The sequence below is a fragment of the Pangasianodon hypophthalmus genome, chromosome 15 (assembly GCF_027358585.1).
Source record: "Pangasianodon hypophthalmus isolate fPanHyp1 chromosome 15, fPanHyp1.pri, whole genome shotgun sequence".
Taxonomy (NCBI): domain Eukaryota; kingdom Metazoa; phylum Chordata; class Actinopteri; order Siluriformes; family Pangasiidae; genus Pangasianodon; species Pangasianodon hypophthalmus.
The window spans coordinates 4,163,705-4,178,568 of NC_069724.1; the positions used below are offsets into that span (position 1 = coordinate 4,163,705).

Here is a 14,864-nt window from a genome sequence, read left to right on the forward strand (position 1 = left end):
GTGCTCTTCTACATTTCTTACACATTTTATTTTGGTGCAAATGCATTTTTTTTTTTCAAGTGGCTCAAGTATTTTCTATACAGACCTGTGTGACTGTTTATTAAAGTTTGTAAATACAATTGTTCTTAATTTGATTTTATTTTCACTTGAATCACCCAACATTAGTTATGGAGTTCATTCATACATCAAAGTTTAAGATGTTACACTCAATACTTTATAAGAATTGACTCTTTCTTGTGTATTTTATAATACCATGCTTGCTAACACTTCCTACCACCACTTTTGGGTCATTTCATTGTCTTTGTTTAGCTGTGTGGCAAAAGGCATTTTTCAGACATGCGTGTCTTCTTTTTCAATGCTTGGATCCTTTTTTTCCCCCCGCTTGGTCCAGTAGGCTTTTAACGTTTGTACATGCCAGAGAGATATTTTAGGTGTAACCAAATTCAGTCTCAGTATGGAAGCATTGAGAGATTGGGAGTCTCAGAAGCTTTGAATGATGCGCTCTGTTTTCCGAGCCTCAGAGTTTAGCTCTCCAAACGTGTCAAAGAACTGCTCCATTTCTCTTTGTAGTGTAGCATTTCGTCGGTCTGCATCAGCCCTTGCTCGTTCCGTGTTCCTCATCTTGATTTCAGCGACGCTGACACATCGGCGCTGTTGCTCCAGAGTTGCACGCAGTCCTGCTACCTGCCCCTGGAGGGCCTCGTTACGCTGTTCCAACCTTAACAGATGGATTAAACATACTGGGGTTTTTTTTTTTTCCTATAAACTCCCAAAGGAAACAAAGTGCATACAAGACTATTTCAGTGCTTAACAAAAAGTTGTTAATGCTGATCATCAGTCACAGGATGTGAAACCTTTAAAGTGTCCTCAATGTGTATATAGTGTAGAGATTAAAGACATACTGAGAACCAAGGTTTCACGTGCATTATATTAGTACTGTTGGAACTCTGATGAAAGTTGTTCTTACCTGTTGATCCTGGCTTCATACTCAGCTTTCTGCCTGGCCATTTGCTGCCGTAGGCCAACCACGAGGCACTGTATTGCTTGAGAGGCAGGGGGGTCTTGTGAATCTGAAGGAGCATTTGGAAGAAAGACCTCACTGCTACCTGTACTCAATGGGGCATCTGTGGGGGCAGTGGAAGAAGCAGGGGAGTTTGGGTGTAAGTCACTTTCCCCAAGGTCTGACCTGAAAGAAGGGAAATGTACAGAGCTGTGGCAAGGACTAGCAGCTCCACCGCTACCAGAGCCCCTATCCCCAAGCAGGATCTCACAGGAAGACCAGGAACTGGTGCTGTCAGCCATTCTAGCAGTACCACCCTCCAAGTCTACTATCCCAGTGCCAGCTTCCCCTTCTTCTACACAGTCATCCATCTGCTCCCCAGTTACCATGTTGTCATACACAGATAATGTGCTGTCCTGGGCTTCACTGCTCCCCCCACTGTCCCCTAGAGCTCTCTCAGTCTCCCAGCCGCATTGCCCCAGGGCAGGCCAGCTTGTAGACTGCAAACAGCCCTCGTGCCCATCTTCTGCCACTGTAATCGTTGAGGAGGAGGCAGTAGGTGGCGTGGTGGGGAGAGGCACAAGTCCTGAGTGAGGAGACTCCTGTGTCGAGAGGGATGGATTGTGGTTTTCATACAGAAGAGCCGAGCTTGTCTGAGAAGAGACTTCCGTTTTTTGCTGCAGTATCTCAGGTGGGTGATGTGGGGTGTGAGAACTTTGGGAAGAAAATCGTTCATTCACAAGAGGTAGAGAGAATTTTCGGGAGCATGGCTTGAAAGTCTGAGTTGGTTGGGGCACACGATCACTGTTCAGTCCTAGCTGAGGCTCTCTTAGATGAGCAGTAGGCTTGGTGTACATCCAGTCTACCTGGCTGCCTTGTCTATGTGTGGAAGCAAAAGCTGGTACGGAGGTTCCTGGTTCCTTGCGATTTTTTTCTCTTAAGAAGAGCACACTGTGCTCTCTGATCAGCTCTGACATCAGATGCTGCACCACAGCTGCACCTAGAGAGAAAGGTCAGTAAAAGTTGTTAGTCAAATATGAGTAGTATGACTAAAAGGCACTAGAATTTTTTTTTTTAAAATGTTTATACCACTAGGTACTAATGTTTTTCTCTCTTGAGCCAGAGTCTTGATATGAGAGTATATGAGCCTCTGAGTTCTTAGTCAGGGTCTTGTTCTCAGGTTATGGTCTCAGACAAGAGATCTTTGCCACCACAGACAATTCACTACAATTTTAAACACCAAATATCTATCTGAATACAATAATTAATGAAAATATATATAGTGCAAGTTAAGCCATTTTAACCATGGGGACCAGCTAATTAAGGCTCTAAGACTAAAGTATTTAAATCTCCTTTTTAAAATAAATTGGATCTCTGATAGCTTAGGTCTAAGGTGGGTCTAGTCAAGTTTGCTTAGTACTTCCCCTCTTTTTTTATCCTTTATGATTTTTTTTTTTTTTAAAACATACTCTTTTTTTTAAAAAGGTCTTACCCCCAATTATACTTTCAGGGTCTTCAGCTTTAGGTCGAAGAATATTTGGCCCAAAAACAGTTGCTAGGTTTTGGATACTCATCTTATTGGTGCTAGAGAAGGACTGGACCTCATTTAAGAACCTGCAACAAGAATATTTGTCTATCACTATATATTGATGAATATTTCATAAAATTTAATGATTTCATAGCAACTATTATTTCAATATGAAATCCAGAACTTACTGACAAATGTACTTCAGCAGTTTAAAATTAGCTACAGGGAGCTCATGAAGAAGGTTTCTTAATTCCAGCAATCCCTGAAGCCAGACCAGAAGAAATTATACAGAACCTTATGTATTATCAAGAGACATTAACTCCAGAAATGTGGTAATTAGATTGAAAGACTTTTACAGATGCATTGTCAATGGTCCTTTATTTAATTTTTGGTGTTTTTATTTATACTTTTTAAACAGTGCGAGTATGTACTGAACGTACATATGAACGTAACCTATTGAATATACTACGGTTTAGCGGAATAGGAGATGCAGTGATTACCTGGTCCCTGTTTGAGGTGATTTTTTTGCCACATATAAGAAACTCTTGATAGCAGGAGAAGGGTACTAATGGTTCAGGCAACTCTCTGAGGTATAGCTTCAGCAGAGAGGCCACTGTGTGGACATCTGTGCTGCTGAAATACAAAAAAAAAAAAAAACAGAATACAGACATATTTTGTGTTACATATTGTCTATGTAGTTGCCTTGGTAGCTAAAAGACTTTGATCCTTTGGCATGCTGTTGTGTGAATAATACAGTTGATGTATCACCAAAATGGCATGTCCAAAAATCCCATAACAGATGTTCTTAGTGTTCTAACACTTACCTATCAAAAGAAGGTTTTTCACCAGCATCAAAAGCTTCCTGCAGCTCTTTGACAAGTGTTGCCTGCCCAGGTTGCCTGAAGAGCCCGACTTCCATCAACCCCTGCTCCCTGATGAAGTCCACACACTGCTCCACCACAAGAGGAGCCATGTGGTCTCCATACCGACGCTCATACAGCACCGTCTCTTCCAACCGCTGCCCAAACACACCTTAGAGAAAAAGGCAGGGGTGTAATTGATCAAACCCTGGGCTCCTACCTGACCTTAATAAACCTCAAAGGGTTGTGATGCACTGATCATTTCAGAAAATATGCTGTAGCATGCAACATAAGCATGCAGTTCAGAGATAGGTTTTTGAAATCATAAACTGTGATCGCTATTCGAGATGCTGCAGCACTGCACCAAAATCTCTCAGCACGTCTCTGTAAAAAAACTTGAAATACTCACGCCTTCTAAAGCTCAGCACTCTCTTAATTTTTCTGTAAGCAGAGTTGGAGAGGTAGCTTCCTGTGCGGTGGACTGCCTGCTTGCTCTCGGGCATCTTCTTCTCTCCTCCGTGCTTATATCTTGCGTTTTCGTTTCTCAGATGCACACCCTCCCACAGTTTTAAAATCACAGCGTCTCCAAATGACTTAGTATCCCAGAATGGAACAAAGGACTGTACAAAGGCAGTTTAAAAAAATCTTCTGCCTCTTGTTCGTTCTGAGGGTTTTTTTTTTTGTTAGTGTAGCGTGACCTGCTTCTCTCTCTGTCTTCTTTCTTGTCTCCCTTTTTCCTGTGTGCAGGTAAATGGATAAACCCCAGTGCTCTGTTAGCCTTGGAGCTGAGAAGAGGCAGTCCTTGTTTTGTCCTGTTTATGTGCACTGACCCTCAGGCTCAAATATGCGTGCTAATCAAATATATCTACATTCCGATGGTGACAACAAATCTCATCCTTTAAGAGGAGTCATTGTTCCACTGCGATATGTCCCATGCATATAGGTTTTAATAAACTAGCTGAGCTGTTTCAATATAACTAAAAATCTTTATAGCTTTAAATCTTCGTAGAAGAAAAATACAAAACCAAAATCCAAGTCTCCGATGAACGTTTCTGCTATGGAATAGAACAATAGAAGATGTAAAGCTGCAGTTTCTGTTTCAGCTCTTTATGAACGTGCCACCAGCTCAGAATTGTCCAGTCCTCTCGGAGCGTCCAGTGCCTCCTCTCTTCAGTGCGTGTCTTCTCAACCCCAATGAATTTTGGTGAAGGGGCCAGCTATCCACATTTTCTGTTTCTTTTTTGAGGTTTTAGTTGAGGTTACCTTGCATCCACTTTCAGACGTCAAGGTCATGCAGCTTGGTCTGTAATAATACGGTGCCTGTTTTTTCTTTGATGAGAAGAGTCTCTAATTGTCTTAAGGAGTTTCCAGTGACGCAAACTGGCACCTCCTTAGTTCACTGTCAGAATTATTCAAGGCTGCTCCTTCGCCGAACACCTCTGGAATTTCTCCGCTCCCCCATGTCACATGTTCACAGTCTTATGCCCTCTGTTTCTTTTGCCTTACCTGTCTTCTTACATTTTCCTTTTCCTGTGTGCGCACTCTCTCTCTCTTGCTCTCCCTCTCGCTCTCCTTCTCCCCCTTCTATCTCTGTCCTCCTCTGTCCTTTCCTCACCCCTGTATCAAACTACCCCTCTGCAGGCTCTTTGGAGCATGGCCAAGTGGCGCCAGCTCCCTCTTTCCCTATCCTTCTCGTCTCTCCATGAATCATTAACACTGAACACCACTGTCACAGATTGACTAAAATAAATGAGCTAGAACATGTAGCCTTTTACCCACCCTCTTTCACTGTTTCTGCCAGGTATTTTTGCCTCTCTCCTCTGTCACCTTGTCTCATGACAACCCCCTCCCATGCTTACTAACTTAACATAGTCACCCGTCTCCAATCACTTTCCATTGGCCCACAGTGAGCACTCTCAACTCTTTTTTAATGCTTGTATCCGGTTTGGGTAACTTACCCCCTGATGACAAATCCAAAATGGCTCCTGAGACACTGACTTAGCATGTAGGGAACTTGAGTGTGTGTGTGTGTTATCTTTTAGCGAAATCTTTTTCTGTGTAGGTGCCCCAGGCTGGTTAGCAGTTATGGCAAGGAGGTCATGTGGGGAATTCATTGGGAATGTTAATCTCTCCTGGGAAATGAGCGATGGGGACTGGGCAGTGTGTGATCAGCACTCGCAATCGCAGCACAGCAGTCTTTAAACAGCTCCCCCAGGCATTGCACACTTATTGTAGAACATGGGACATGTTCTATGAATAGGACTGTACAAAACTGGCAAACGCTATACTATTGCCTTTGTGTCAGGGTCCATTCTGGACTGGTACATTGATGTTGTTGTTGTATGACACGTCATTGCTGAACAGTAGTGCTGTGATAGAGAATGATAGAGAGCTGACAGCCCACTTGAGAGACATGAGGTGTGCTGTAACTCTGGTGGAAGTAGGCATTTTGCCAAATTAAACTGCTTCCCAAATCATCTCTCTCTCTCTCTCTCTCTCTCTTCAAGCCAGGAAGCCAGACAGGGATTTTGTACTCTGATCTGCCTGGACTGAGCTTGAGCTGAAATAGTTCATGAAGGGCGTGTGGAGGAACTGCAATCCAGAATCATCTGTTTATACCAGGAGGTTTATATCTGGCGAGCAGTGAGAGGCTTCAAGTGTGTAAAGTCCCTATTCACCCAAGTGGCAGTGCTAGAACTTTCCCCACCTCTTCCAGTTCAGCTACTTTCATGCTTGTTACCTCAAATAAAGACAGCCAGAATTCTGTTGGGTTTTTTTTTTAAACCAGTTTGGAATTGCATCATTTTTAGTGATATGTGGTTTTTATTTTGTGGTATGTAGGCAGTGGTAGACAAAGGACAGTCACTGATTTGTGTAACGCAATGGAAATGTCTGGGAAATGGTCGTAATATGGGTATTGTGTCAGGGGATGAGTGTTTTTGTGGGGAATGTGTTATGACTTGAATCTTTAAATGGGCTGTCGCACTATGTAGATATTTGGTCCAAACATTCTTATCATAGTGTTTTTATCAGGTGAATCAGGGGAACTCCAGCAGGATTTTCCAGAGACATGTCCACGTGCATGTAATGAAATTACCTGTAAAAGGTATCCAAACTCCTTTGTTGAGGCTCTTCAACCATTCCTCTCCTTGACCACAGCTGTTAGACAGGAAGAAGTATGATCCTGGGCTTACTAACACGTCTCTGTTCCCTGTCAGAGAGAAAGGGAGGGGGACATTGAGGGAAACAAGAACACATGAACTTTGTTCAAGTCTTAGGTGTATTAGACAATGTAACCTTTATCAAGATCAGCTGGCTTGACCAAATTGGAGCTAAATCAACAGGAAGCATCTAGAGTTTGATGTTTTAGATCAAGGGGATCGAAGAAGGCGTTTGTTTAATAGCACAAACCGTTGAATGAGAGCTTTTGAACAGTCTCCGTTGAATGTCATCATGATGTTCACTGGTGCTCAACATAACATTTCGGCCCAGTCTAAACTTTGCACAAATCCTTTTTTTTTTGCCTGGGAAGTCTATCAAGCATGAATAGTTAATACGCTCATTTTAATATGTCATCATTTCTGTAGTAACAACTTACCCAGGGACTTGTATGGGGGCGCTCCACATAAACAAATTTAATAAACATGTGTAATAGTTTTCTGTGAGAAGTTTATTTAGCATTTTTGGAATTTTTTAGGGATCTTCAGTTGCAGCATATGTAACAAAAATAAAGCGGTAACTTTAAGGTTTCTGACACAGGAATGTTCAGGATGGAGGACTTTGCGGTTTCTTGGTAACATAGCAAGCTGGTTTTTTTTTTTTATTTTTTTTTTTTTTATAAATCTTATTAATTTCAAGAGAGAAAGAGAGAGAGAGAAAAGAGGCTCTAAGATCTGTATTTTTTTTCCCCCCCCCTACAGTCACTCCATACCAGCCCACCAGCCAGACATGACAAATCCACACACTCATAGACATCTCTGTTTTCCATTCCTACACTGTCCCGGCCCTCCAGATGTAAGGAGGGCTCCTGTGGGGTGGGTGACATGAAAATAGACTTGCTGTGTCTATTTCAGTTCATTTAAGTTGATATGACTATGAGGGAAGGGAATCATGGTTATAAATACAGTGGACATAGAGACATATTATAGCATTGACGTGTAGGAATAGGACCTATTCTAGGACAAATATTGCTCTTTCAGGGCTGTTGATGAACATGATCGATTGCTTTTAGTAGATGTGTCATCCTCTTTTCATTGTAATACAACCTCAGATAAACATGAGCATGCTCTAAAGAAGCATTTGAACTCACAAACTATTTAATATGCATCCGCTGTAATTTTGTAATTTACAACACTACAAAATGGCTGCCCCCTAAATAGTGCACTATACTGTGACTTGGGAACTAATTCTTTCTTTTGATTAACTGCACCAAGTGACAGGGAAAAGAACCAAACTGGATCTGTTTTCCTGAGCTGAAAATCAGACACAAACACTCTCAGTACAGGTTAAATGTGCTAAATTAAGAAGATCCTCTATGAGTCACGGTCAAGCTGTCCTTTCGCCCAGTCTCATATCGAGATAATGGCCTGAGTACAATTGGGTGACCATTTCTTATTCTTAAGTACGGCTAAAGTTCAAAAGCGGAAGAGCACAGCATTGATTTTCATAATTTAATTTTAAAAAATCTTGCTGTTTCTCTCCCCCATATGTTCCTTGGAGGAGACTATTAATCACAGAATGGGTCTTGGCCACAATTACACTGCGCTCTACATTCCACTCACATTTGCTGAGAGAGCGTGGTAATTAATTTCAGCGAGACACTTTCCTTCACCTACAGAGAGCGGTAAAAACCAGCTAAGTGGTTTATCAATACCTCTTTTGTTCCAAGCATGGATAGTAAGACCTACCATAGCCTAATGATATTAAAAGGAGATAGAGGACATCCCTAAAGGCTGAAGGAAGTGACTGCTGCACTGGGCAACAAGCTTAAATTGAGGTTAATGTAAGTGAACATTTGTAGCTCTCTCAATGGCATTAGTGACCCCCCTTGCTCATTCTTTAAAAGAGGCCCCAAATTCTTTATCAGCCGCCCTGCCATGAAGCGATAAGAGAGCAGAGACATGCTGGTTCGGAAATCTAGCTTAACTGGATTAGAGCAGTGTAAGAGAATTTGCACAGACTACACTTTGAAAACTGCTGGGTTAGATATAAAGAGTGTAAAGAACTTTGTAGTAATAAGGAGTACAAACTTAAGACAACCAGTGTTGGATTGGAAGGGAAGCTGAACATGATCCTTTCACCCAAAAGCATTAATGAGTCTCGGTAATTAAGCTTGGAGTGATCGTATTTAATATAACCGCTGTTGTACAGAATAAGGCCCACCTATAATTTGTTAACTGAAACGTTAACGTATTGTCTAACTTGTCATTTCCTTTAAAGAGAAATATTAGTAAAGTAACACTAACACAAGTAACACAAGAATTCAAGAATTCCCTTCAGGATCAATAAAGTTTATATTATCTTTTTTTTTTTTTTACAACTGTATTACTATTTTACATATTTTTTTAATAGGTGAAAACAACAATATAGCATAAACAACTGAAAACAATATAACTGATGTATATGTAGCTTTACTGAAGTGCAAATAAGTGTAGATTGACTGTTATAGGAAAATAATCAAAGATGCAGCCTGATGCAAAGCAGAGCCTTTACCACATTGACGCTAATTATTTTTCAATTAACAGCACGTCCTCGTAGATCCTAGTAGAAACGTAGTGCATTATTCCTTTATTCCTGTTATACCGCTTCCATTTGACATCGCTAACCATTTTTAATTTATTAAAGAACGACGTATACTTTTTATTCATTTATAGTTATGGAACGTCCACAAAACAAGTTAGTTCCTGTTATCATTTTTGTCATATCGGCTATAAACAGTCATTCCCTCGCTTTCCTTTGATGTTAATAAGACAGAAAAAATGTATCCACAATAAATAAACTCCTCGCTCCTTACACTTTGGGAAGAGCTTTAGCTCTGACTGTTACAAAGTCTGGAGACTTCGTCAAAAATGTTAAATAAACGTCGTCTTACGGAAAGCTTCACCATCAACGAGTAAACAATTTTCTTTATTAAATCGCATTTTTAAAATTCTGTTTTATTAGTAGGCTTACATTGTGATGATTCTGACATACAAGTCCTAATGAGCAAGATGTTACTAAAGAAATTTTATTACAGCCGGAACTATTGTCCAAGCTCCCGTTACAGAAAAGTATTCTGACCCCACCTTCTGACCAATCGAAATCGAGAACAGCAATGTGGTATACAAACTTGTAACACTTTATTAGTGATTTATACAGACTAAATATCACTTTAAGCATTACATTACTTTAGACCCACATATAGAACCTATTTAAAGTTGCTTCAAAGAGACTTGTGTTCAATAAACTGTAATAGATGGTATATAGGGGTAGTTTGTATTTGTAAACCCATATGAGGATGGGTTCTCTGTTGAGTCTGGTTCCTCTTAAGGTTTCTTCCTATCACCATCTCAGGGAGTTTTTCCTTGCCACCGTCGCCCTGCTTGCTCATCAGAGACGACACACACACACTTCACTTTACTTTTGTTTGTGTAAAGCTGCTTTGAGACAATGACCTTTGTAAAAAAGCGCTATACAAATAAAAATGAATTGAATTGAATATTTATGTATTGATGTAATTATGTAATTATTCTGGCATACTGTCAATGGTCAGAATAATATAAAAACATTACATAGTTTTAGCAGTACAACAAATGGCAAGACAACCTTGAAGCCATTATTACCTGAAGCCATTTGTTTGGAAATTCAAACCTCAAAAAGAAGCCATGCCCCCAGAATCCATTCATACATGATCCCAAAGATGGCAAGATCACCCAAATGCAAGCACAAGAGGAAGTGTGAACTGACTAGTAACGACTGACAAGTAACTGATGATTAACAGGGAAATAGAGACTTATTCTTGTTCTAATTGGTTGGCTGTTTTTTTTTTTTTCTTTATTTTACAGAACCTAGAGTGCCATTGAGAAAGTTTAATATAAATCTCTAGGAAGCTTTATTGAAAGCAGAGAAATTAGCCAAATATTACAAAAAGTATCCTGACTTATAAATTGGCAGAATAAAAATGATGAATATCGAACTGGGAAGCAGGAACATTCCTGTAAGGACACCACATAACATTACATGTCTAAATTGCTGGCTAAACCTGGCTATACTGGCTAAGTATGATTGGCTAAGTTGCCGGTTTATTAGGTATACCTACCATGTAGGTGCACTCTATAGCGATATAATTACCGACTGTAACGTATCTATTTCGTAGCACCCCCACTATCTAGATATTATTTGGGTGGTGGACCACTCTCACCACAGTAATGTCCCTGGTCTGAGTGTATCAAAGGCAGCACTGGTGTTGAGACCAGTCAGGTGACTAAAAATAGCTATCCAACGGCGGCAGTCAGAAATTGCCACTGATGAAGGGCTGTTTTCTCTAACTGTACACTTGCAAGATGGACCAGAGCATTAAGTGTACACCATGAGAATGAGCCACCATCCAAATAACGTCTGGTCTCCACTGATGGATAGGATGGGGTAGAGAGAACAGACTGGCTAGCTGAAACATGGGTGCAAACTCAAATATAGGTCTGAATGAGTCCAATAACTCATGAGTAGGCAGCATGATGAGGAAGTCGTGTTAATTGGTGGGAGAAATCAGAGACCATACATGGGTGTGGCTCATAACCAGAAACACTATTTAATGGTTTCGCTTACTAATCTACTTAATATGCCATTAAAAATGGCTTCTTGAGGGAGGGTTCTTAGCTTCCTAAAAGCATTCTACTTGGAAGAGGGGAGTGTCCACTTTATAGAATACTCCATAAATAGTTCGATTTTTTTTAAAGTTCATTTTAAGTATTAATTGAAAATGTGCTTTTATAATGTATTTCAGTATGTCTATACTTATTACACTAAAGTATGCTGTCTAGGGTATACTACAAATATAGTTTTCAGGGTTGGAAATCATTCATTCATTCATCCTCAGTAAGCTCTTTATCCTGGTCAGAGTCGTGGTGGATCTGGAGTCTATCCCGGGAAGGCTAGGAACAAGGCGGGAATACACTTTGGAAGGGACTCCAGTCCATCACAGGGTACCATGCACACACACATTTACTGTACACACCATGGAGAATTTAGTGTAGCCAATCCGTCTACTGGCATTTTTAAATATATCACACTTCACAAAAATTGTGATGTGTGATATATTTAATTATAATTTTTTTAAACAGAAGTTTTAAATATGTAGTATATGCAGTATGCAATGCATTACATATAAATGTATAAAATAAATTTTTAAAAATATGTCTATATTTTAAGCATTTACCAGTATGAATATACTTCACATAAACATTTATATCACTACGTATGTTTTTGTATAGACCACTGGGAAGTCATTATTGGAAAAATCATAGGAATTTAAAATAGGATTTACTTTCTTGTGATTATTATCCCAAGAAAATCATTCTCAAGTGTTGTTGAATAGTGTTGATTTAAGTGTGACAAAAGTGTGTCAGTTAAAGCAATAATTATAACCAGGTTCCTTTGTCAAACATTACAAAGTATCACAACATTACTCAGAATCCTGGATGGAAACAGTCCTCCTTAGTGTTTGGAGAGAAAGTGAAAGACCTTTATTTAAAGACCTTTATTAAACACCTCATTTTCTCCTCCACATAATGCTACATAGTGCTCTAGTGTGTAGTATTTGCCAAGTATCCTCCAGTTCATTATATTAAGTGGTGTCTTCAGCAACACTATAGCCGTCCCTCAGGCATCCATAAAACCACAAATCACTGAACTGTTAACGCCACTTTGGATTCTTCTTCATGGGCTTTCGTGTCTGTGAGCCATCAAGCAGAATCAGAATCAGGGTCCAGCTAAATAACTGTATGAAGAGTGTCTCTGAAGCTGCCAATACTGATCTAGACTGAATTGATAAGACCACTTAAAGTGATGGACAAGTCGCTACTGAAGTGCTCTGCGGTATTATGCAAACCAGATTAATAGGTCAAAGCTCACACCATGTCCAAGCTTCATAGGTATTGAGCTCAGTTTATTTATCAATCTGCTGAAGCGCTATTATTTATTTATTTAGTTAGTAAGTTAATGTACAATCTAAGTAATTGCAGCCTAATGCAGTAAGGCCTTTTTCAGCAGCCGTGACCTCTCAAAGACGACATGCAGCGCATTTCTACGCTCAAGGTCGCCATGCATTGCAATCCATCCAGCTATATTATGATGTGCTATATTATGGATGTGGCAAAAGGTGCAAGAAGTAGGCGACTCACCTTTCCGTGTGACACTGTCAAACTTCCAAGACTTGAAACAGGTGAGTCCCATGCTGCAGGTGTCTTTCTCATGCAGCGCCCTAGCTTTGCCAGATCTGTAGTCCTCTCTTGGCATTTATCATTCTCTACATGTCAGCGATGGAGTTGTTGGTGAACAGAGGCTGGCCACGCCAGTGGCGTTCCTGAGCGCGGACTCCCCAGCACTGCCATGGTTCGGCTCAACTGCCGCTCCATCCGTCTAATTCCCCTCATCTCCCTCCCCATCCATCCCATCAATAAAGATCCAGCTCTACCCCTTTTGCAGTCTGTGCTGGGGGAGATATGAGGGTGGGGCGGGCGCTGTCTCCGCAGCATACGTACGCACACACACTCCCTAAGCCAAAGTCTGGCCTCAGCATCCCTTCAGCAGCTATAATTACTTTGGTACAGTACGGCATTTCAGGCGAGCAGGACCAATTTCCCTAATGCATCCACCTCCCTGCACCCCCCATCCCCCACCCCCCTCCCTCCCTGAGCCGCCACCCAGCATTTGGTTTAATGGCCATCGACATGATCGGCCCTCACCCGCACGCAATGACTCAAAGAGGTTATAAAGACAGGAGCGGGTGGCCGGCGCGTTAAACTTTTGAACCGTTCTCCATTACGCTAAGAGGAGACGCTCTCTCTCCTCTCTTGCTCTCCTTTTCCTGCCTATTTTCCATCCTGCCTATCTCTCTCACTCCCTCCTTCTCTCTCGCTCTCTTCATAGATGAGATTTATGTTCCCTGGCCTGGCAGGGATGTTGTGGATGTATTGATCCTGATGAAAGAGGTTCACTTCATTTGGAAGAAGGAATGGTCTGACTGACTAGACTTTACACATGCCATCAAATCTAGGAGCTTTAGTTGGACTGATTTGTTGTGAGTGCCACCATGTCATTTCATGGCTGATGTCCACAGTCTCACTGATGTGTCTTTTCTAAAGAATTCAAAGAAGAGAAATGGACACCTTTGTGAATAGACATACGCATTTTTCTCGTAAAGTTGACATTATAAAATAAAAGGCTTGTTGGTAATTTCCATCAATATTCATTCATACATTGCTGTGTTATCCTGGTCAGGGTTGCAGTGGATCCGGAGCCAATCCTGTAAATATTAGGCTGGAGAATTCATCCTGGATGGGAGGCCAGTCCAGTGCAGGGCACCATTCATACATTCATTCACACCTTGGGGAAATTTAGCAAAGCCAATCCGCCTACCTGCATATTTTCGGACAATAGGAGGAAACCGGAGCGTCCGAAGGAAGCCCACGCAAACAAAAGACAGTAACCCATACTCGGAATCGAACCAATGAGCCTAGCAGCAACGCTACCTGCTGCACCACCATGCTGCCCACCCATCAATACATACAAGGCACTTGCGGAACAAGCAGCAAGTGGTTTGAGATTTTCAGTTTTTATATTTCTCTAATGCAAAACTCATCATTATCAGATTTGGCTCCAATTTCACGAAGATGCATCCCAAGCAGGATGACGACATCCGCTCCAGCACAGCCAGCTCAAAACTGAACATGTACCACCTGTTTACATGCACAAAATGTAGAGTCAAAGCACCTGTCGAGAATTGATGGAGTGTCAATGCAAAGTGCGACTTGAAGATAAGTGTGTCCTGTAGCCCTCTGCTCACAATGTGTGTGTCTGTGAGATTCACTCCAGCTGCAACAACGGAGGCAATTCTAATTAATACTGAAAGCTTTCATCTTCCATTGTCAATATGGCTGACTCATGCCATTCATGTACTCAGGCTCAGGCTCTTCAGAAAATGAAACCACACATACACACACACACTGGCCTGCTACTTTTCTAGGAAACACACACCCACACACTTCATCATGCCTCCGTTTTCATGGCATGTCAGTCTCGGAAATTGAAATTGCCACTGTAGGAGACTGGTGGTGTGAATTGAAACAGACTTCTCTTCACTTTTCTCTAATGAAACAATCACCTGTAAAGGAATTTTGGAAACAGAAAAAAATAGTTCTTGTCCAGAATTTCTGAATCCTACTGTTTTATGGCCTATACTCAAACTGTTTCCTCTCTCACACAAAGCAACAAACTGCTT

The 14,864-nt window shown here is 41.1% G+C and overlaps 1 protein-coding gene across 3 annotated transcripts; it reads right to left on the reverse strand.

The window, feature by feature from the left end:
• Positions 1-67: 67 nt before the first annotated feature.
• si:ch211-247j9.1 (rho GTPase-activating protein 24) lies at positions 68-13,113 on the reverse strand. Of its 3 annotated transcripts, none has more exons than XM_026938441.3 (8): positions 12,766-13,113; positions 6,486-6,599; positions 3,353-3,560; positions 3,029-3,158; positions 2,717-2,790; positions 2,493-2,614; positions 968-2,000; positions 68-718 (listed from the first exon to the last, which is right to left on the reverse strand). In XM_026938441.3, the coding sequence occupies exons 1-8, from the start codon at positions 12,878-12,880 to the stop codon at positions 481-483; spliced, it is 2,034 nt and encodes a 677-aa protein (XP_026794242.3). In that variant the 5' UTR covers positions 12,881-13,113; the 3' UTR covers positions 68-480. The 3 variants fall into 3 exon arrangements, with proteins under 3 accessions (XP_026794242.3, XP_026794241.3, XP_026794243.3); XM_026938440.3 differs by having other exon boundaries at positions 3,029-3,161; positions 12,766-13,110; XM_026938442.3 differs by lacking the exons at positions 6,486-6,599; positions 12,766-13,113 and adding an exon at positions 3,798-5,436 and having other exon boundaries at positions 3,029-3,161.
• Between the last annotated feature and the right edge of the window lie 1,751 nt (positions 13,114-14,864).

Coding starts and splice junctions, on each gene's coding strand:
- si:ch211-247j9.1 (XM_026938440.3), bottom strand. CDS start 12,880: ATGCCAAGAGAGGACTACAGATCTGGCAAAGCTAGGGCGCTGCATGAG. Junction 3,162..3,352: donor GAAAAACCTTCTTTTGATAG/GTAAGTGTTAGA, acceptor TTTGTATTTCAG/CAGCACAGATGTCCACACAG. Junction 719..967: donor TATGAAGCCAGGATCAACAG/GTAAGAACAACT, acceptor CCATCTGTTAAG/GTTGGAACAGCGTAACGAGG.